Source organism: Stylophora pistillata, chromosome 3 (genome assembly GCF_964205215.1).
Source record: "Stylophora pistillata chromosome 3, jaStyPist1.2, whole genome shotgun sequence".
NCBI lineage: Eukaryota > Metazoa > Cnidaria > Anthozoa > Scleractinia > Pocilloporidae > Stylophora > Stylophora pistillata.
In genome coordinates this window covers 1564373-1586824 of record NC_142521.1, presented here as the reverse complement: position 1 = coordinate 1586824, position 22452 = coordinate 1564373, and the positions used below count along the sequence as shown (strand labels likewise).

General features: G+C 38.1%; 4 protein-coding genes and 1 long non-coding RNA gene across 9 annotated transcripts; 4 read left to right on the top strand and 1 right to left on the bottom strand.

Moving 5' to 3' along the window:
• Nucleotides 1–644: 644 nt before the first annotated feature.
• Nucleotides 645–7056, top strand: LOC111329535 (NAD-dependent protein deacetylase Sirt6). 5 transcript variants are annotated; one of them, XM_088755189.1, is made up of 3 exons: nucleotides 645–770; nucleotides 949–1987; nucleotides 2540–7056. In XM_088755189.1, exon 3 carries the CDS (start codon nucleotides 2550–2552, stop codon nucleotides 3954–3956), a length of 1407 nt encoding a protein of 468 aa, XP_088611315.1. In that variant the 5' UTR covers nucleotides 645–770; nucleotides 949–1987; nucleotides 2540–2549; the 3' UTR covers nucleotides 3957–7056. The 5 variants fall into 5 exon arrangements, with proteins under 5 accessions (XP_088611315.1, XP_088611314.1, XP_022789998.1 ...); XM_088755188.1 differs by having other exon boundaries at nucleotides 949–2035; XM_088755190.1 differs by having other exon boundaries at nucleotides 659–770; nucleotides 1891–1987.
• A 479-nt stretch (nucleotides 7057–7535) lies between these two features.
• Nucleotides 7536–12403, top strand: LOC111329532 (uncharacterized). The gene has a single exon (XM_022934261.2). The coding sequence runs from the start codon at nucleotides 7827–7829 to the stop codon at nucleotides 11571–11573; it is 3747 nt and encodes a 1248-aa protein (XP_022789996.2). The 5' UTR covers nucleotides 7536–7826; the 3' UTR covers nucleotides 11574–12403.
• Nucleotides 12404–13067: 664 nt separating this feature from the next.
• Nucleotides 13068–20229, bottom strand: LOC111329534 (xylulose kinase). The gene is made up of 5 exons (XM_022934262.2): nucleotides 19802–20229; nucleotides 17689–18015; nucleotides 16293–16566; nucleotides 15583–15894; nucleotides 13068–15141 (listed from the first exon to the last, which is right to left on the bottom strand). Exons 1-5 carry the CDS (start codon nucleotides 20165–20167, stop codon nucleotides 14807–14809), a joined length of 1614 nt encoding a protein of 537 aa, XP_022789997.1. The 5' UTR covers nucleotides 20168–20229; the 3' UTR covers nucleotides 13068–14806.
• On the top strand, nucleotides 15894–18977 carry LOC148734016 (uncharacterized). Its single transcript, XR_015999328.1, has 3 exons — nucleotides 15894–16137; nucleotides 16828–16918; nucleotides 18100–18977. It is a non-coding gene; the product is annotated as an uncharacterized LOC148734016 (long non-coding RNA).
• A 37-nt stretch (nucleotides 20230–20266) lies between the features above and the next one.
• Nucleotides 20267–22205, top strand: LOC111329536 (RNA binding motif protein, X-linked-like-1). Its single transcript, XM_022934266.2, has one exon. The coding sequence runs from the start codon at nucleotides 20366–20368 to the stop codon at nucleotides 20927–20929; it is 564 nt and encodes a 187-aa protein (XP_022790001.1). The 5' UTR covers nucleotides 20267–20365; the 3' UTR covers nucleotides 20930–22205.
• Nucleotides 22206–22452: the final 247 nt, after the last annotated feature.

The window sequence follows — 22452 nt, the reverse complement described above, 5'->3', positions numbered from 1 at the left end:
ATAATAGCCAAGTGTAACACATCCCCCATTAATACTTTACCCTCCCTCCACCACAGACAGACCGATTGTCCCTCCAGTGACTTTAACACAATCTCAGGTTTGCAAATTATTCTTATCTTCAGTGAAAGGTTGTCTTTTACTACTCAATTCAAACTCTCGGAAAGCAACCCTCATAAAATCAGCTAACGTGGGTGCACGTGGCCCATAGGAACATACATGACTGTCAGTCAAAACCTAGCAATGTATGAACTTATTTAGCGCTTCGTATGTAGCACAACTTACTGTGCAAAGTAATGAAAAACTGGAAGAGAGAGGCACAGCTATCCTCGCCCATCTATCTTGCCATGGGTTCCAAAGGATGAGATTTTCCAGAAATCAAAAAACCAAAAGATTGTTTGAAAGCTTAAGAAGTCATTAAAAACTCAATTTTAGCAATTGTTTTCGTCAATTGTTTTTGACCTACATTTGTTTTCTTCTGTTTTGTTTCCTTTTTTCCAATTTGGTAGAGAAAACGTTAACCCAAAAATCTTGTTTGATTACTATAATGTGATGTAGATTAACACTTATTGACCTTTTCCCCTAATTGTTTTCTCTTACTGTTTTTCACTGTTGAAAGAGGCTAGTACCCAGTCTTCTCCTTCCGGCTTAGATTGGATAAGCTGTGAAACTCCTTGCTAATTTATTTATATCAGCACTATTTAAAGTCGTAGCATAGAAACACAACTTGAACCTGCGGAACCCTTTTCAAAGAAGGACGAGATCATCATTAAGTAGGTTATGATTTTATTTACATCATTTATATCTTAAAAATCGAACAAATTTCGAGATCAGTAACTCCTAATTCCAATGTGTGTGGGATAGCCCACGAAACTTCAGATTTATTTTTGTTGGTTTCTGGTCTCCATCGTTACAACTTTTATAATGCAGGACTAACTTACTTTCATGTAGATCCCAAGCACACATGAAGGCTTTCTCAAGAAATTACAGCTGAAACATTTTTCGGGTGATATTTGCCAGGATCGAAGGGTTTAATTTTGCCGCGGAAAAATCTGGTGGCTTCGAATAGTAGTAGTAGTAGTAGTAGAAGTAGTAGAAACTTTATTAGAGTGTCGAAAAAAAACCGTCTAGCCAGGGAACAAATCCCCTACTAATTTGGGGACACCAATTAGGGGAGAATATACAAACTAAATACAGTAGTAGATAAAATATCTATAGTTAACTTATTAAGAGATTTATAGTAAAAACACACAGAAGTCAAAATGAACAAAGGCTACAGCCTGCGCAGCCATCATCTAAAAGTTCACTTATATTGAGTTGGCGTATCTTGCTTTTAAACGACGTTAGGGTTGTGACGTCCCTGATACTCTTGGGTAGTTTTGTCCATAGCTTAGGCCCTAAATATCTAATAGAGTGCTTGCCATAGGTGACTGTCTCATACCTAGGTATAGAGAAATCTGCTTGCCGCAGATTGTAATTACTATTTGGTTTTTTAAAGATGTTACTTATATATGCAGGGCACAGTTTATGCCTTGCTTTATACATAAGTATGCACAGATCCTGTAAGCGACTATTTAGTAGTGTTGGCAGATCTGCCTTCATACCCGGTCTCGAATGTTAGATCGTGGTAAATCAACGTTTATATTAGAGAATATAAACAATACTGTGACACAAATATCTAAGTTTAATCGAAACCGTAATTAAATATTCGCTGTGTAGTGTAATTTGTAAAAACTAGCTACTGGGCGTTGAATTTTGTCATGCTTTTCGCTTTCTTCCTTTTTCTCAATTTCGGTTAAGTCCGGTTCTATACGGAAATATATATATTTCAATATTTCAAGTATTTTTTTTTCCAATTTTTCATTCGTATATTTTTTTCTAAATGAGAAACAGATGAAATTCCACCGCTGGCCGGGAGCTTCGCAGATAACACGAAATTGGCGCGAAGACTTGTCCGGTGTCTTAGGGCAAAGGGGACAGAGGTGGGGAGGTATTGGCGAGAGGCAATCAATATATTACTCAATTATATTTATTTAATGTGAGTAGTTAGATATTGTGCACAGAGACTGAGTTCAATGTTAAAATTTATCAATTAACTTTAAACCTGTTTTGTCAGACAGAGTATGAAATTGTACTTTTCCATAGAAGTTGCCTAAACTGTTACAAAGAAAGTAGTAGCTAGCAATCACTTGAACCCTATGCACTGTGATTATTAGTTGGGTGAGATGGACGAAAAGTTTGTTGAAATTGTTTTGGTGGTTAAATAGGGGTGTTATCACCGGCAATCTTCCCCATTACCCAAATCTCGAGATCCCTGGTTCACCAATGGTGAAACTTCAAAGACCATGCACCAAAAGAAGTCAAATGGTACATTACCGCTGGAAACAGAACCAGTTGTGTGAGACAACAACAAAATTTTAACTTTAAAACTTAGTTGTTAAACTTCTGGCAGCACACACAACTGAAAATCATGGTAAAAGTCAGCTCTTTATTTTTTTTTTCTGTTGGTGATTTTTTATTCAGTTAAACTTTTTATCATCAGCTCTGTCAACATGGCAGTAAATTTCACACCCAAAAAATCAAATTTGAAGGCGTCTGGATCGTCCATGGAAGCAATGTTTGCCAAAGCTCAGAAAACCCAAGCTGCTCTTCAAAAAGACTACAAGAATGCCCCAACAACCTCGCCTAGCAAAGCTGGTTCAAAAGCTCCCAAACCAAGACAAGGGAAGGCTTCAGGCTCAAAACCATCTCATGGTCCTGCTGCTTCCAAACCAAAACCAAGATCAAATGCAATTTCAAGTGAGTTTGAGAAGAAGGAGTATTTTGATGAAGAAGATTTGCTGTCAGAAAAGATCCAGGTTCTGGCTCAGTGGATCCGTGAAAGTAGATACTGTATTGTTTTTACAGGCGCTGGTATTAGCACAAGTACTGGTATTCCTGATTTTAGGAGTGGTGTGAACACAGTCCTCACCACTGGCCCAGGGGTGTGGGAGCGCAAGGCTCATGGCATCAAGTTACCCTCACAGCAAAAAAAAGTACAAAGTGTATTGAAGGCTGTGCCATCACCATCACATATGGCAATAGTTAAGCTTGTGAGGGAAGGCCTAGTGAAGTTTGTGGTGAGCCAAAATACTGATGGCCTGCACAGGCGATCAGGCCTCAATCCCAGGTGCCTTGCTGAGCTGCATGGTAATACAAATATGGAACACTGTCTAAAGTGTGGGTCAAAGTTCATGCGTGACTTTAGAACCCGTACAGCCAAAACTGTACATGACCACTTGACAGGCCGTACCTGTGATGACCCCAATTGCCACGGGCCTCTTGCTGACTCCATAATAAACTTTAATGAAGACCTACCAGAGGATGAACTAGACAGTGCATTTGAAAATGCAAAACTTTCAGATCTATGCATAGTTTTGGGGTCAAGCCTTAGGGTTTACCCAGCTGCTGACATACCAGGGGACATGATCAAAAGAGGAGCTAAAGTGGTCATTGTGAACCTTCAGAAGACACCTTTCAACAAAAGATGTGCTTTGGAAGTTCACTCTACAATTGATGTTGTTTTACTCAAACTTTTGAAAGAATTAGGCCTTGAAGTGCCACAGTTTCAGCTTAAACGATGCTTCCAAGTGGATGTCAGGAATGACTCACTGGTGATTCAAGGACTGGATCCAGCCACAAAAAAACCCTACTCATTTTTGAAACAAGTGAAATTTGAGATTCCTTCTCTTAGGATAGATAAAAAAGTGATGAGGGAGCCCTTTGAAGTCAAGTTCCCCAGGAGAGTAGTTCTGTCCAAGGAGAATCCAATGCCCATAAGTCTTACTCTGAGCTTTCAGGGGCATTATGGGGAACCTCACTTGAAAATTGGAAAGAACATGGAAGAAGTTGGACTGATTGTCTTCTTGCTTACTTTTGATGTCACCACAGTTGAGTGGGAAACTGAGGTCTTGGAGTAATAATGAAACTTGTTCAATTATGGCAACTGAAGGCTGAACATAAATGTTATTAATATGTTGAGTATTGATAAAGCCATGAATTGTGTCTTTCTATCAATTTACATTGCATTTTAAAGTGTATTACATTTTAAGTAAATGTAATGCTAAAAATATGTTTCATCTTTCTAATTTTCCACAATAGACAGGGTTTTAAAATGTTTTAAAGAGGGCATCAGACTCTGCTAAAGTAGGTGACTGTGAAAAGCTCACTAAGGGTCAAAAGGTAATTTTGACCAATGTAACCAGCAACATGTTCTCAAGTAGCTGGTGGAACTCTGGCAGTCACCTGCTGGTTTGAGTCTCAAGCCTGCAAAGTTTCTGTTGTGCCACAAGGGCTAATGAGAACCTGCTTGTTTCTAGAGAGGCATCTACTCATGATGATTTCTGTGAAGGGTGAATTTAAATAAAACTTGATCATCTTTAATTCGCTTCTACTTGACTCCATTGACTTGGGAGGGGAAGGGGATGCGGGGGGGGGGGGGGTAACAAGTCAATCCAGTGTGGAGGTATTTCTAGGGTCTTTGGACAGTTTCTTCCGACTTCAGTGCAATGAAAATTTTTTTGTTTCAAAAAAGTCATCAATTCTCCCAAGAGTCTCCCTGAATTCATTCAATAGAAATTTGATGAAACTATTTGATTATAAACCTTTCTTTTTCATTTGGCTGCTACAAATTTAGTTAAAACGTTTTTTCGTAATGCCCCCCTTTAATAATGAAAAGAATGTTGTGGAACACCTCATGGACCTCTAAGCCTCTGATTGCTGCAGTCAATGGACCTGCTGTGGAGATATCAGTAACAGTCATGGGTCTGTTTGACCTCATCTGTGCATCAGACAGAGCCACATTTCACACACCTTAATTTGGAGCTGGGACAAAGCCCTGATGGATGCACAATTATGTTCCCCAGGATGCTGGAACCTATGAAGATATTGCTTCAGTTGTACTACTTTAGTTGAGCTCTTAAAAAGCTCTTTACGGTGGCCAATTTACATTATCAGCTTACCGGTAGTTGTTAAAACCAAATTACTTTGTAACCCCCACCAATGCAGCACCACAGTTTCTTTAGAAACTTACCCCATTTAATGAATAGATAAGCATGTTTCGGTGTTCTAACCATTTCATCTTGTTCCTTTAGCTGATAGTTTATTTAATATTTCAAAATTTTCGAAACCCTCATCTTGAATAATGAAAAAAAAAACAAAACAAAAAAAACAGAACAGCTAACTGGCTACCGGCGGAACCTTCGAAAAACGGGTCTCAGATGTAAAAACTTAATCCTTTAACCCCTAGGAGTGACTAGGATCTAATTTCTCCTTACAATATCACCACTGAATCACACATTAAGGTCACGAGAATAAAGAAAATGATCACAAACTATAGAAGCTATTGATTGTTCAACAAATTCTCTTTGTCAGCAGACTCAGTAGAAAGTGTTAAACGCTAGCTGTGAAAAACTTAGCTGACACATTTTCCAAAGATGTCCAAAAGAAATTGAAATTGAGCACAAACTAACACGGACAACTCTGAGAAAAGAAACTGATGTAAGCCTCCACATTTGTCGAGTAAATTTGTCTTCGTTCATCGCGTCACGAACACGCACGGAAAGTAACGGGCGCAGTCGAGTAGAATTGACTCATATTTTTTAGGTTGCGCTCAAGCTTTTGTACAGTTTATATATTTCAACACGCTCATCACATTACTGAGTCGCAAAACATAAAAATAGAAATGTCGTGTCGTCAGACGAAAACGAAAAAAAAAATTGCCAGACACATCATCTCTCAAATCAAACTAGAAAATGGTTGCATGATGCGCTTTTGCGCAACTCGAAATTGTTTGATTTTTCACCCCGTTCAACCAGCTCGATCTGCATAAATTTCCGTTTTGCACTTTCTCCAGTTACCCGACGACGCTAATTAGATTAAAATAATTTTCAACCTGCGGAGTATATTAACCCAAGTATTAAAACGAGTTATGAATTTTTTAGGTCGTAAAATAAAAAAATGTGAAAGTGCCATGAATACATAGTGACTTCTATATTTAATCAGGAAATTCAAAGACGGGTATCTTGGCCAAAGTATTTTAAAAACTAAAGATCGATTCGTCAAATGTCCCCAAAAAGACTAAAAGAGGTTTTAGAACTCAAGAAAGAATCTATTATCGACAAATATTGTTCCTTGCATTTATACTGAAACGAGATACATCTGATATGAAATAATGGCAGTTTTTCATACAACTTACGATCAAGCTGAATTTGAATATTCAAAATATCTATCTTAAGAGGCTATTTAGCGGCTAAAGGTTTAATTTTTTTAGAATAACATAACTTCATTAAACGAAATAATTTAATTCGAATATTTCAATGGATCATTTTTTTTTTGCATAAATTTGTTTTCCGCAAAATCGCCGTAAAAGGTGTGTGTTATAGGGACGAAACTTTTCAAAGTATTCTAAATCAGAAGTATAAGTTTAAAGTCATGCTCTCTGAGTTCATTTTTTTACTCCAAAGTTAAAACCAATGTTTTTCCACCGAGATTTACGCAGGTGGGGGCCAGGTGTTTAGGCTTAGGTTGCAAAAGCGAGTGACGACCCTTTTGTGTAGGTAGTAGCGGTTGTTTATTTATAGTAATAATAAGACTTTATTTATTGAGGATAGCACGTGATAGTGCACAAACACTAATAAACTTGTGGTCCTCTTAATTACAATAAATATATAAATGCAAATACAATAGAATCACTAATATATTAAGATTACAAATATAAATAGAAATTTAGCTAATTACAAATAATATTTAATTGATAAAATATATAATACAAGATAATATAAACAAGTAAGAATATATAAAACTACTATCAATAAAATTTACCGATTAAAATGAGCTAAGCATGATTTGTCATCATAATAATATTTAAATACGTTGTCTTTAAAGGCCTTAAGTGTATTAGACTTTTTTAATTCAGGCTTTAACTGATTCCATAATTTTATGGCAGAAACTAGAAAAGTTTTCCCTCCTTCTCTAGCCCTTTTAAACTTAGGTAATAAAAAGTTGTATTTACAAAATCTAGTGTTGCGTGAATGTACTGAACTTAATAATCTTAAGCTATCATTAAGATAATTAGGTACACAATAATTAATCCTTTTAAATAGTATTGAACATTTAGCTATCTTAGTAGAGTTATAAAATGGTATCCACTTTAAACGATTGAATAGCATAACTGATGAACTACGTGGTTCAGCATCTAATAAAACCCTAGCAGCTCTCTTTTGTAGCCTAAGTATTCTTAAAAGAGATTCATTAGAATAGCATACCTCGACTCAATTTCAGTTTATAGAAAGGAGTATCTTTACGATTTGAATGGCGAAAATTGATTCGCTTTATTGACGATTGTTGGAAAGCCTTCAAACTGAGCAAGAAGCTCTGGCCTTAGGAAAAGGCGTGGGTGAAGGGAGAATTTTCAGTGACAGCTCACATTTCTTTTAGTGGTGACGCGCTATTTGCATAAGAAGAGTCTCAGAAAGCGAAATTTCTCGCCATACTTGTAAATGTTCCTTTGGCGCATCCTTGAACGACATTTCATAGAATCTGAACAATAGAAACAATTTTAAACAAGCAACACACTTCTGTCCATTTTATTTTCCAGTTTTAGTTTCCAATATCAGCTTACCGCTAAGTCGAGAAAATGATGGCTTGCGAAAACAAAACAATGACAGCCATAAGTTTGCCAAGAGGTTAAATTGTAGTTTCGTCCATAAACTTTAAACCGAAACATTGTGTAACTGGAAGTCCACACCAAAGCTAAAGAGCGATTTTCATCTACAAACAATATTGACACGATGGATACTCTCAAGGAATCACTTGCACCAAAAACCTTCAACAAAATTAGCCATCTCGCAGTTTTAGTTTGGTTTGTGATCGGTGCAATCTTCCTTGGCATTTTTACTGAAGTGGAAAACACCGAATCCAGGTTTGATTTCCGTTGTGGCGGAGCGGAGACCGAAAACACTGACCTCGTCCGTGGAGACTGCTTCCAGCAATACGAGGAGCAGTACAACAAATATGGTGTACCTATCTATGGCTTCGTGACCATCAATTTCTTCCTCATTGCACTTGTTTGTGCTATTTTCTCCCAAATAGTGAGAAAGACCGTTGATGAACTATCGCCAAGCACTCGTAACGGCGACCGTGAGAGCCAGTCGCGCCACAGAGAGAAGCAAAAATCAACGGGAAAACAGCTTTTCATCGCTTACTGCTGTCAACTGTCCACAAGACTTGTTTTGGGAGTTCTTTTCATGATCCTTCAAACTCAGTTGCTTTATCCTTTAAGGTTTCCCTATAAGTTTGACTGTTATTTAACCTCTGGAACCAATCAGCCAAGGAACTTATCTGACGCCGCCCAAAACTCCACTCAGTTTCACAAATGTAACAATCAACGAGCGGAAAAGAAAACCTTCTGGATGTACGCTGTCCTAGCAGTTAATGGAATTTATGTCGCTGGAATTCTAATTGAAACCATCTACATTTTGTCACGGGCACGCGTAGAAACGAAGTTCATGAAAAACTCAGAGTTCCTTAAAATTCATCTAAATCCCAACCATGACAAGTCGTATCAGGAACCTCAAAAGCAAGAAGGTAGAATACAGGTTGTTGTAATGCAGCCAAGAGTTCATGACAACCTTCCGACGCAACCCGGGTTGCACCCAGAACCTCAGAGGCAAGATGATGTTGCCCAATCGCAGCCACGAGAGCGAGAACACCGTCCAATCCAAGTCGAAATACACGTACACCCTCAAAAGCAAGATGATGTTATTCCACCACACCCAAGAGAGCAAGAACACCGTCCGACCAAAATGGAGTCTTACCAAGAACCTCAAAGACAAAATGATGTTGTCCCACTACCGCCACGAGACCAAATCGGGTCGCATCAAGAACCTCAACAGCCAGAGGGAAGGAGTGAACATGATATTATTTCTCCAGTGCAAAGGGAACCCGAACAGCTCCAAAACTCGAATCTACAACTATTCATCGCCGAAACAAAGAAAATAATTAAAGAAAATACCCAACACCTTTTTGAACTCCAACCACCGTTTTTAGGAAACCCAGGCGAGCAAACGGCAGTTAAATATTTCACTCTGGATCAGATCTACACAAATCTTGTGGTCGTTCCAAATAGAGCTACATATGACTTTACTGCAAACAGAGAGGAGCAACTCAAAGTTTATCCAAGGCCGCGCACGGAATCACAACTTAAAAGCCTGGAAGACCTCCTAAATGATAAAAGTAAAAAGGTTCTGATTGTCGGTCGCCCCGGAATCGGTAAGACATTTTGTTGTACTAAACTTCTCAGAAATTGGGCGTGTAAAGAAGTTTCTGAAATCCATTTTGATCCTGCTTTCTTAATAAAATTTAGAAGATTCAACTCAGACAACCACCTTAGCCTCAGGGAACTGTTGGTTCAGTCAGAGCATTTTCCTTCAGATCACCTGGATGATGAAGTCTGGAAATACATCCTGCAGCACCCTGAAAGTGTACTTATTCTTTTCGACGGATTTGATGAATTCAATCACAACGCAAACATCATCCAGTGGCCGGCCTCTAGTCCCAAAAGCATTGAACAGAAGGTGCCTCTCCAAAGCCTCTATTACTGGCTTGTGACCGGGAAACTACTAAAAAATGCTTTAATTTTGACAACCACGAGACCAACGGCTTTGTCGAGCATCAAACGCCTTCCGTTCGACAAAACCTGCGAAATTCTGGGCTTCACAACCGAGCAAATTAAAGAATATGTCTCCAGATTTTGCGGAGATGACAAGCAAGCAGGCGAAAGACTATGGCGACACATCAGCAGCAACATGAACTTACTTTCGCTCTGTTATATCCCCGTGAATAGCTTCATCATGTGCTCAAGTCTGTTCGAAATATTGCAGTTCGAAAGTTCCGCTAGTGCTACCCTCCCTTCCGAATTAACAACCCTTTACATGATTGCAGTGACCGTGTTTTACCTTAAACACACAAAAGAATTCCGCGATAATGAGTCCACTCGCGAACACTTAGATTACAATAACTTGCCACCAGAAGTGGAGGAGAAATTCGAGAAACTTGGAAAAGTGGCGTTTGAAGGAATTAAAAAAGGAAAGCTGATCCTTGGAGGAAACGAAGTACACGGAATTGAAGACAGCGCTCTCTTTCACCGCCTACCCGACTGTCGAAGTGATGCGTTAAAACGCGAACCACAATTCTGTTTCATTCATCTCACAATGCAGGAGTTTTTCGCTGCAAGGCACCTAGCGAACAACGTGAGTGAAACAGAATTGAGGAACTTTGTTACAAAGAACAGCGAGAACGGCAAATGGCAACTAGTGATTCAGTTTCTAGCAGGACTAATGAACGATAAAGATGAACTACCGAGCGAAATTATCACCGACCTTCTTCCTGTGGAAACTGAAGAGGAAGAACGCTATGACGACGACGAACAGACAGGGAATGAAGAGGAATGGAAAGTAACCTGTTGGCCGACTAAGGACAAAAGAGATTTGGCAGTGACACTGTGTAAATGTGTAAACGAAAGTAAAAAGATGGAAATCATAGTCCAAAGAAAGCTACAACAAATTAACTTTAATTGTGTAAATTTTATTGCAAGTCACCTCACAGCTGTGGAATGCTCTTCGTTAATAAATGTAATTAAGAATATTGAACAAATTTCACATTTAGATTTGATGGACAATAACATGGACTCATTAGGCTGTCTCGAGATTGCTAAATTGTTAATATATTGGAAATGTCGACTAAGCTGGTTAAACCTCGCAGAGAATCAACTGACAGACGAAGCAGTAAAGCATTTAGCTAACGCCATCACAAACAACAACTGTCAGCTACGCTCGTTAAACCTCTCAGAAAATAACATCACAGACACAGGAGCACAGCACTTGGCTGAAGCCATCACAAACAACAACTGTCAGCTACGCTCGTTAAACCTCTCAGAAAATAACATCACAGACACAGGAGCACAGCACTTGGCTGAAGCCATCACGAACAACAAGTGTCAGCTACACACGTTAAGCCTCTCGTTCAATTACATCACAGTCACAGGAGCACAGCACTTGGCTGAAGCCATCACAGACAGCTGTCAGCTACGCTCGTTAAACCTCTCAAAAAATAACATCACAAACACAGGAGCACAGTACTTGGCTGACGCCATCACAAAAAACAACTTTCAGCTACGCACGTTAAACCTCTCACAAAATAACATCACAGACACAGGAGTACAGCACTTGGCTCACGCCATTACAAGCAACAACTGTCAGCTACACACGTTAAACCTCTCATACAATAACATCACAGACACAGGAGCACAGCACTTGGCTGACGCCATAACAAACAACGACTGTCAGCTACACACGTTAGACCTCTTAGGCAATAACATCACAGACACAGGAGCACAGCACTTGGCTGACGCCATTACTAACAACAACTGTCAGCTACGCTCGTTAAACCTCTCATACAATAACATGACAGAAGTAGGTAAGCAACATGCACGTAATTTAGTGAGCAAGAGTCAGTCTAAGTGTAAGCTAGATATTTAAGCCTCGCCAACTCCAATTATAAACTGTTTATAAAAAAATTATGTGAACCACTTACAATTCAAAATAACTTTGAGTCACACTTTGAGTCAACCAGCTCAGAGACATTATTACGACGTAACAACTCATGAATGATAACCAACTAAATTGGTGAACTGTGAAGCGCTCACAGCAGCGAGAGTATTTGAACCGGATCGAAATGAAGAAAATTAAACCAATGAACATGTTTATTGAGAGCTAAGGATGTCAATCTTTTTTAAACGAACCAATAACATTGAAGTAAAAACGCAGAGCTTTATGCAGAGAACAGACAAACTTCGGACCTCTCAGGAAACGTTGTCATTTTATAACAAATGATTGGTTAGTTTCGATCCTAAATTTACTGCATGCTTTTGCATGTTTTGATCGCTTTTGAAGTTCTTTTGCCGATTAATTCATGGCAGAATACGTTTGTTTTAATTTTTAATTTTTTTAATTTTAAGGGAAGCGATCCGGTTCACTTAGTTTCATACTTACTGCCAATGAAATCGTAAAATATTAACTTGTCGCGCTTCAAAAACAAAAGCCTTTTTTTGTAGATTCACGGAGTGAGATTTATATTATGTCAATTTAAGCAATTTTTTGAGGTCTCCGCTGTTGTTGTTATTATTAGTGTAGTTTTAACGTATAGAGGGCCTGCTACTTGTCTGATATAATCAAATATCCCTGCAAAACCTGAGAACGAAGCTGCAGACTTCCACAGTTAGGATTTTAACTTGCCACTACTTGTATCTAGAACCATGCAGAACTCCAAAATTTATCAGTGTAGAATAAATGTTTTAAACTGATGAAAACCCTGTGTTGTGATCTATTTATCCCCTATGATTTGACCTAACTTGGAAGATGTGGGGAAGGGTAGGGAGGCAGGGGGGAGAAAGATGTAGCCTTTTAAATATCAAGTAAAAACAAAATGAATTTACCAAAGAAACATGCCTCAAGTCCCCTATGGAAGCACAGATCACCTACTGTTAATCTCTTAAGTCCCAAGATCTGATCGCCTAACTCCCCTCTACCAGTTACAAATTTCCATGTAAATTAATTGTGAGAATTTGGTAGTATATCAAGATAAACAGCTCTACCTGATAAGTTTGATTATTCTCACAACCTGTTTACTGCATATTGTATGATTATTGAAGAGAGAAGTTACATGGTAATCACTTCTGCAAGTTAAAGGGTTTATTAGGAGGTTAAGGACTCAAAAAAGAAAAAAAAAAAAAAAGCTGGCAGCATCCTCTTAAAACCCTTACCATACCCAAGATTAAATTATTTTCCCCTTCTTCTTTCAAACCTGGACAAACGTTTTTCTGCATACCTCATATTGACAGTAAATATTGTATTTCCATAAATAAGCAGCCACATTCCAATAAGCACCTTCCCCTTAGGCCATAATGTCAAATAAGCAACCCTCCTCAAATAAGTGCCCCCCCCCCCCCACTCTCTTTTAGAGGTGCAAAGGGAACCGTTTCTATTGCCACTTTATTGATAACTTACTAAGCTTCAATTACAGCAGTATCAGCACAGAAAATTCTTATCATGTTTGTTCTGGGAATTTGATACTGTATCTACTATTTATCCCCTACTCCATACTTTTTCTTTATTCTCATGACTTGTCTGCTTGATATTGTATTGATGAAGTAAAGAGAAACTCTGTCTTGGTCACTCACAGGAGTTAAAGGGTTAAAGAATAGCTTTGAGGCATCCCAGCCATTTTTTGAACAATTTGAAAGGAAATATAAGCTGCACAAGTTCTAACTATAGGAAATTAGTATAATTGCAGAGCTGAGCAAAGAGTTTCCAGCAATCTGATTGGTTAAGCAGTTCCTTATATGACGCTATATAATCCGCTCTACGTGGTTTATATAAAATGTTAAAAAAAATTGTAATAAATGTTACTAAAATGTTATGATTTCAGAAATTTCTCTGTTGTTCAGCTCTGGAATTATACTAAAACAATTATTCGCCTCAGGTTTGGTGAATATTGTCGAATAATCCCCTCGACTTCATCTTGGGGATTATTCAACAATATTCACCTCACCTTTGGCGAATAATTGTTAAATATAGCATTTTCTCACAAAATATAGGCACTTTATAGGAGCTAAAAAAGCTTTTAAGAGTAAATGCCTATAAAATTCAGCTACCAATGGCCAGAGTGGAAATTTCTTTTGGCACATATTTTGTCCATCGATAGGTTTGGTAAGTAACTAAATGGGATTTAGTTTGTTTTCAGAAAGGCCACTTCAATTTGGAGAAAATTTTAAAAAATCTGTTTCTGCTGTCAGTGACTTCAAAACAGCCAAAATTTAAGATGAAATGGACTGTTCTCAAAATTTCACTTGCATGCAAAAGGGAAGAAAGGGAAGAAAGAGAGAGAAAATATTTTCTGATGCATCAGTTCATTGAGGGTTTTACTTCTAGTTTGGCAGTAAATATTCAACTTAGCAGTAATCTGAACAGCGAACAATAATATTTTAAAACTACCTTAATCTTAACTGAAAAAAATTAATATTTTAGCTGAAAGTCACGACTAAAATTTTAGGCACATGCTACACCTTGGTTTACCCTGATGAGACTCAAGCTATAAGGTCTTTAAACAGTTGTACTCAAACATATGTAAAAACTGGCTTGGGTAATGCAGTTTGCGCTTAACACAAACTCTCCGAACTTGAACAAGATTTGGTTAAGATATGAGACCTAAGTAGCAATTTGTTGGTGTTTACTACCACAGGAGGCCTGTTATAATTAAATTGTTAACATCAATTTTAATATCCATTTTTAATGGTTTTGCCAAATAATAAGAAATAGTGAGTGAATATTTATAGTAAATAATTTTATTAGTTTTTGTCAGCAAAAATGCTAAAAAGTGCATTAAAAATATAAATTAATCATTCTGCAGTCATCCCATTTTAATAAATTTTATGGGAAATATAGAAGGATTTCATGAAACATAGGCTCTTTATAGGATCTTATATAAATTACAGGATATATAGGAGGTCTGGGATGACTGAGGTTTGTGTGCATTCATTGTAAAAAGAACATCAGACTGCTTTGTAGCTGCCAGATTGCAACTTAATAAATTACAACTGATTGTCAAATGCAAAGTTTTGCTTATCTTCAAGTATTTTCCTGTATTCAGTGAACACTTTTCAAAGCCACACAAAGTTCTCTCAAGACAACCAAGGTTGCACATTGTACAAGGTTTACACCCTTGGCTTCTTCACTTGATGCTGGGCATTGTCCACAGTACTGTCTTCCAACTCCTTGTACCTGGCTGTCAATGGGTTGTATATGTTCTGAGCATTACTAAATGGCTCTGCTACTTTTATATAAGAGGGTGCTCCACTAACTACATCCATGAAAGACTTGCCATCACTACGCTCCCAGCCATGCTTAGCGCGATATGCGCATCCCAGACATGCTGAATTGGCCGTATCTTGGATGGCAAATACAGGAGCATTAAACACATCAGCTACTACTTGAAGTATGGCAAGATTCGATGATGCACCTCCAGTTGCAAGTATCCGTGTAGTAGGACCTGACGACAGAATAATGAAGACATTATAGCCCTGCTGTGTAGGGTTGATTTGGTATATTCCCCAGAAGATAATCAAAATCGAGCCTATTTTATCAGGCACTCACCAGTTCACTCAGGCTCAGCTTCAAATTTTCTACCTTAATTGACTCTTTTTTGTTTGACAAGCATCTTTGCCTCTAATTTTCACAGTTCTGCTTCTCAAAATACCCATTAGTTACAGGGAATTTTGGTGTTAGATCATGAGAACTCCTACCTTTAAAGTTTGATTATTCTCATTACCATTTTGTTGGATAAAGTATGAATATTATAAGGAAAAATTACATGTTAATCACTTCTGGAGGTTAAAAGCTGAAAACAAACAAGGATTTAAAGCAATATTAATTACTTTGCAAACTAAGTTTGCTAAGGAATACAGAGATAATGTGGAAAATTTTTATTTACCTAATGAGTATCCTAGGGCCTCTGCATGAGCTCTCTTAGCCATGATCTGCCCCTCAACAAGTGCTCTCACTTCTATTTCTTTAGGAAATGACTCAACTCTTTCCCCCTTTTCATCAAAACGATGAATTCCAACAGCAAAGGGTGTTATTTCTGTAGCTTCAAAATAGATGCCAATGTTTCCTTTATTGCCACGATCAGTGTTCTTTAATGCTTTATTGAAAACTTCCCAGGAGCCATCTGCTGAAGAGTCTCTTAGAGACTCTCTTGTCAGGGACCCATTCTTGAAACAGAGAAGAGCCATGTAGGCATTTTCTACAAGGACGAAAAAGACATTTTCAGATTTAAGACAATGTTGCCTTACTGGGAAGAAGTTTATGTGATAAAAATGATTTATTAGTTTTGTTTTCATTCCACAAAAACTGTTGCCAGTGTTGCTCACAAATGCAAGTGAAAAAAAAAATGCAAGTGAAAAAAAAAATACAAGCAAAATAACATTGAATCAAATTCTTAAAACTGAAGTTTCTAAAGGTGGCAATTCTCGCAAGATAATCACTGGTATCTGTCTTTATTTGTTGTAAACAATTTGTCTATAGTACTTATTTGTATACTTCTCTTCCATGGCTTGAGATGGGCACATACAATTTTTTAAATTCTTGCAAAAAGCTTTCAATATGAAACACTGAATGCAAACTAAATCATATATAAAATACCTTCAATTGGATTGACAAATATATGCCCCTCAAGGGCAGGCTTGGGAGTTTTGAAACATAGCATAAGCGTGTCGCTAGTTCCCAGACTCAAGGCAATGTCCCCTTCATCTAGTCTCATCCCTGCTAAAGAAGCAGGATTGTCACCGGTGAATGCCACAACCTTACAATCAGGACTGAATCCATATTCTTGCACCATGTACTGTGATATATGGCCAATTATTTCATAGGAAGGTACCAAATCACCAAGCTTTTCAATCAAATTTGGTGCACATGCCTACCCAAAAATAACAAAAAAAAAATAGAACAAACATTCCACATCAAATAATTGCAATCCCCAAAGTCTGTTTAAATCTTCCACAATCTGAAGTTACATTGTGTACAATTGAACCTTTCCACAACAACCCCTACAAAGCAAATATGGTTGGATCATAAAATGGTCACCACTACTCAGTATATGGAATTTGAATTTAAAGCTGACATGGAATGACCCTTTTTTTCTCGAAAATCTTGTCCCTGACTGTTTTTCACTTGTCAGGTAGAAGAGCAGAGCGCTGCTTGGTTAGCCCTTAGTTAGTTCAGTGAATCAAGACGAAACTACGATTTTATAAACTGGTGTACTTCCAAAGGTTGGTCAAGCCTTTCTACAAATTACATTTTCACTTATTATCTCACACAAGTTCTAAATGCAAGGTAATTATAAGTCACTGACCAAATTGTCCTATGTTTAAGCCAGTGTAAAAGTCTTAGTCTAATTACAGCTTTCACTTTATCACACAACTACAATCAGGATATCCCACCAGTCTGATCAGCTTCTGCATGTAAAACCCTTGGATTTACCAGACATTTGTCTTATGACATCAGTTCAACTAATATCTGCTCGGCCTGCTCCCAGTTGGCTTGTTAGCTCAATTGGTAGAGCGCTGCACTAGTATCACAGAGGTCAGTGGTTTGAATCCCATACAGGCCTGATTTTCTCAGGTCTGATTTTCACTATTGCAGCTTAAATAGCCCTATCTACTGCGAGGATCGTGCATCATACGTATCTAATACAGCAGTTCAAAATATATGAACTTCATATATTTCATTGTATCTGATTTATCACTTTCACGGGTTTATTACAAATCAACTTAACGGCCTGCTCCCAGTTGGCTTGTTAGCTCAATTGGTAGAGCGCTGCACTAGTATCACAGAGGTCAGTGGTTCGAATCCCGTACAGGCCTGACTTTCTCAGGTCTGATTTTCGCTATTGCTTAAATAGCGCTATCTACTGCGAGGATCGTGCATCATACGTAATACTGCTAATTTGAATAGCCCACCTTCACTAACTCATCAGACTTCAGTGACAAACAATAAAAATCATTTTAAGGCTTTGAGAATTGGAAATTGATCAACAAACCTCTAGGCACGTGTCTTCCCAAGTTTTACTGTGAATATTCATCAGATTCATTCCAGATCCATCACTAAAATCAATTGGTGCATAGTCACCAATCAAAAGACTTGCTGCAAAGCTGCTAACCAGGGAAATCCTCTCACACATGTTGTATGCATCAGGTTTTAACTCGTATATCTTGGCAATTTGATTTCCTGTGAAGCGTTCATAAGCTCTTGAGCCTGTAATATCACTAAGTCTTTGTGGGCCACCGACTGCATTTTCCAAGTTTCGACATTGTTTTCCTGTACTGGAATCCATCCATATAGGAGAGTCCTTGATAGCAAACGAATCCTAGAAATTGAAATTTGATGAGAAAAGAAGACATTTTAAGTGTATGATGTCTCAGGCAAAAATTAATTGATTTTTTTTTCTTAGGACTGTGTGGTGAGGCTCCCCCTGGCTGTTGATGCTGTGACTCCATGCTGCTAGCAATAAGAAATTAAACATCTCCATTTCCAATCAAAAGTCAGCATATTTCAAGACAAGCAATGACAACTAGCAAAGTTAAATTTCCAAACAAACACTATAGAATATGGCAAGGCTACTATTGATTCCTGTTGTCGGTGAAATTTAACGGGAAACATTATTACCTGCAGAATACAATAAATTAGCTAAGTGTATTACTTTTCTCTTTATCAGAGTCTATCTTTCAGCTTAATTATTTAACAAGCACACAGAACATGAGAACCACCATCACTAGATGATGCTTAAGGTGGCAGGATTCCGATTGGCTATCTCATCACAAATGAAAATGGTAAAATTGTAGAACAGCTCCCCAAAATATCTGTCGGCCGACTGTTCGCCGACAGTTGGCTGACATAATGAAAACAAATTCAGAAACAAGTAAATAGACTAGCGGCCAGATGTCATCTGGCGTGCAAGAAATTTGTGGCAGACATTATGCACACAAGCCCGCTTTATCCCCTAATTTCTAACAGGGTCATTTTGTTGCAAACCTCGTATTTGCTGAGGTTGGGACCATCATGTCGTGCTACATGGCCAAACTGACCGTTTCTCAGAGTTCGTATCAGTTAAATATGCTTCGTCTATTAACAGTGCGTAGGTATGCACATTCGTTTTCTGCTACATTGTTACTATACTATAATTATATCTTTATATTTATATAATTACACGTATACTTGTATAAATACACGTATATTTGTATGTTTGTGAGTGTAGTGTCTGACCCAACCAGTAATTCAGAGAGATCTGCTAATGGTGGAAATAAACAAATATCATTATTGTTACTGTCATTATTGGCCATATTGATATTCATTTATGTGAACTTGATGTGTAGTATCTGACTGACACATTTTGTTCAGCTGAAATTGGAAGAGATTAGTTACTTAGATAATTTTAGCAATACAAGTAAATTTTTTCAGAGACTCACAAAATTGCACGAGCCTGTGTTTTCGTTGTGTTTCTGTTGTGTTTTCGTTGTGTTTTCTGTGTTTTGTTTTCTGTGTTTTGTTCGCCAACAGTCGGCCAACAGATATTTGGGGAGCTGTTCTTCAATTTTACCAGAAAATTATTCAACAATACTCTGGGCACCTGAAGACAGGCACAAGCATGGTAAGCTCTAGAATATACAGCAGTATTCTACAACAGACAGTGAGATTGGATACCACACCTTGGACACAAACAAAACACTGGCTATGAGCAGTGGAATACATTGTGACCACCTTGCATTCCAGCGGTTACCCATAATTGGTAGTGAGTGAATCAGTGAGTGAGTGAATCTAGACCATTTTAACCCTGTAATGAGTTGGCATCCCATTTAGAAAAGGAGAAGTGCTTTTCCTGGCAGTTCTACCAAAAAAACTTCTAGGTGGAGAGAGCCAGTGTGAGAATTAAGTGCCTTGCCTAACAATTAACTCAATGACCCACCTAAGGGTAAAACAAAGCCCTTCGAATTCGTGAGAAATTCACCCCTCTAATCCCTGGAACAGCGAAGCATCTCTTAAAAATTGTTGATATCCATCGCTTTGTAATTTATCAAGATAAAAAAAGGCACTGTTAAGAAGGAACAAGCGCATGTTAGTGACCCACCCATCATAATAATTTGCACACTCTGTACCTGGAATTGGTCATAGAGAGATTTTCCACTTTGCAAGTTTCTCAATGTCTCTCTCACTCCATTTTTCCAATAAACACTGCCATGTTGTTGTCCTGTTCCAGAAACACAAGCGATAGATCCGAATTCCAGACCCTTGTCTTTCAGTCTATTTAAAACAAGGTCAAAAGCTTTCACCCACAATAACGTTGGCGCTGTAACAGTGAGCTCATCTTTGTGGTGATGAACGCCGCCCCGCGTTTTAAAATCCGGCAAATCGTTGTCGAAGTGCACGGAAGCCTCTGTTATAACTTTAAGATCTTTGTCGATAACTAATGCTTTCAACTGCTGCGTACTTAAATCAAATCCAAGGAAAAGAGGAAAAGCCATTCTTTTTTCCTTCCGGAACCGATTACCTTTCCAAAAATCGGATGTGTTCGGAAATAGTCGGATAATAATCGCAAATGAGATTCCAGGGCATGCGCGTTATTCCCGGTAACCGCGTGCGCTGGCTGCCATCTTGAAGCGTTCAGTCAATGTTTGGTAGTTGTCTAGTGATCCTTTGCATTTCACATCAACAGTCGACCGATGCCTACCAAACTATTTGTAGGGAACATCTCGGAATCATGCAGTGAGGACGATCTGAAGGAAGCCTTCGAAAAATACGGTACTATTGTGGAGCATGCGATAGTTAGAAATTATGCATTTGTGCATTTCGAGAAAAAAGAGGACGCCGAAAATGCGATAAAAGAGCTTCATGAAACTGAACTGAAAGGCAACGTTATTAGAGTATTACTGTCGACCACTCCACATAAGAAAGGTAGAGGAGGCGGTGAAGGAAGAAGTCCATACCCGAGAGACAGAGCACCAGGGAATTCTCGAGGTCCTCCGCGAGGTGGAGGCGGCGGTGGTTATTATCCTCCCGAAAGAAGTCGCTATCATCCTTACTACGATCGCGAATACTACAGACCAGCACCTTATCCTTCGTCATACAACCGGAGTTCGTATGGATATTACAGTACATACGACAGTGACTACAGGGACTATCAGCGGTCTTATCCGCCTTCATCTCCCTATTATTATGGAGACACTAGATATGGCGGACCTGTCACTTACCCGGACACATCGAAGAGGCAATCCTGGGATCGTTAGCAACCTAGCGTGTTTACAGTGCCCTTTTTGAAAAAAAAAATAGCTGAGGGAGGCCAGACTTGTCCTTGAGCATAAATAGTGCTATTTTTTGGATTATAAAGTGTTTTTACTTTTGTTTACATACAAGAGTGCATGCTGCATACCATAGGAATCATTCCAATAGGATAAGTGGAACATCATGACTTTTAATGAATTATATCAACAGATATGATAAACATGGATCCTGGAGACTCTGAAAGTCATACCTCTTTTGTGCAGTTATATTTTCTGTGGTTACTTATTTGAATGCCCGCTAACTATTTTCTATGATTTCATTTAGTTTTGGAAGTGAAAACCAACCATTTTAGAATTGATAATTCTACCTATTTGCCATCACCAGATTCATAGAGTTCTGTAGAATTGTTTTTAGTTAACACTGAAAATTATCTGACTAAATAATGAAAGAATAAAAACTGCAGGATTGGGAAAGTCCTTGATCCCAAAGAATGAAGGGACTGTTTTTTTCTCTTGCATGCAAACTTGAAACAAAATACCAGGGTTGAATCTTTTTCACTAAGCTCAGTAGATTCTGTGTTTTGGCAACTGTTTGTTCATTGTGAAAATTGTGTTGTGTTTTATCAAAACAACGATAAAGTCCTATTTTGTGAGACCAACCCTATAAAATATTTTCATCTTCCTTTGCCTGACTGACCCATTTTTTTTTTTTTGGGTGGGGGGGAGGAGGAAGTATCCAAAAAGGAAAAAAAATCCAAGTGTACTATCTTACTTGCTAATTTTCCAACGCAGATTCCCACTCTAAATAGGAGACAAGGCTCATGTCATTTCTACATAATAATCAAGCCTTTCATCATATCTCAAATTTTCAAGTAAGGAAAACAATTTGCAGGGGGCAGCACTCAAATTTTTGTATTGTTTTTGTTTGCTTGACCAATTGGCCCAATTTCTATGTGAGGATGGTCTTATTATCCTTGGGCTTTGTTTATTTTCCATACAGCATTGATTGTGGTTGGCTGTCAGAGATTTAGCTGTAAGGAAAAATTTTTGGTTACAAGTTTTCCATTTCTGTTGTCTTCAAGATTCACACTATGCAGTTGACAATTTCAGATTATTTCTGTTCTAAAAGTATGCGCAATTGTATAGATCTTTGTCAAAATGTAAGTAACCTGCAAAGGGACTTTATTCAGGTAGATGTTGGGGATTATTAACATTTTTTAACTTATACTACAAACACTTTTTTAGTTAATCTCTCAATAAAGTGCACGGAACTGTGGTGAAACCTTTGCTTCCTTGATCATTTAATACTTTTATTCTCCATACTAGGAAACCTTTAACTTCCAGGAGCAACCAAGTAAGAACTTCTCCTAACATCATAAATACAATATCAAGCAGACAAGTCATGAGAAATACAGAAATATCAATTAAGGTATTAATCCAATACCTAGCTTGAGTATCAGGCTTTCCTAGGGGGTGAAGGTGGTAGAGGGGCCTTCTTACTGCTCTTGCTTGTCCCCACTCCCCCTCCC

Excerpts from the sequence above, each read along its gene's own strand:
- LOC111329536 (XM_022934266.2), top strand. The coding sequence starts at position 20,366 with ATGCCTACCAAACTATTTGTAGGGAACATCTCGGAATCATGCAGTGAG.
- LOC111329535 (XM_022934263.2), top strand. The coding sequence starts at position 2,550 with ATGGCAGTAAATTTCACACCCAAAAAATCAAATTTGAAGGCGTCTGGA.
- LOC111329532 (XM_022934261.2), top strand. The coding sequence starts at position 7,827 with ATGGATACTCTCAAGGAATCACTTGCACCAAAAACCTTCAACAAAATT.
- LOC111329534 (XM_022934262.2), bottom strand. The coding sequence starts at position 20,167 with ATGGCTTTTCCTCTTTTCCTTGGATTTGATTTAAGTACGCAGCAGTTG. Across the intron at positions 18,016-19,801 it reads CTCTCTATGACCAATTCCAG|GATTCGTTTGCTATCAAGGA; the intron begins GTACAGAGTGTG and ends TTCAATTTCTAG. Across the intron at positions 16,567-17,688 it reads GGGAAGACACGTGCCTAGAG|GCATGTGCACCAAATTTGAT; the intron begins GTTTGTTGATCA and ends ATTTTTGGGTAG.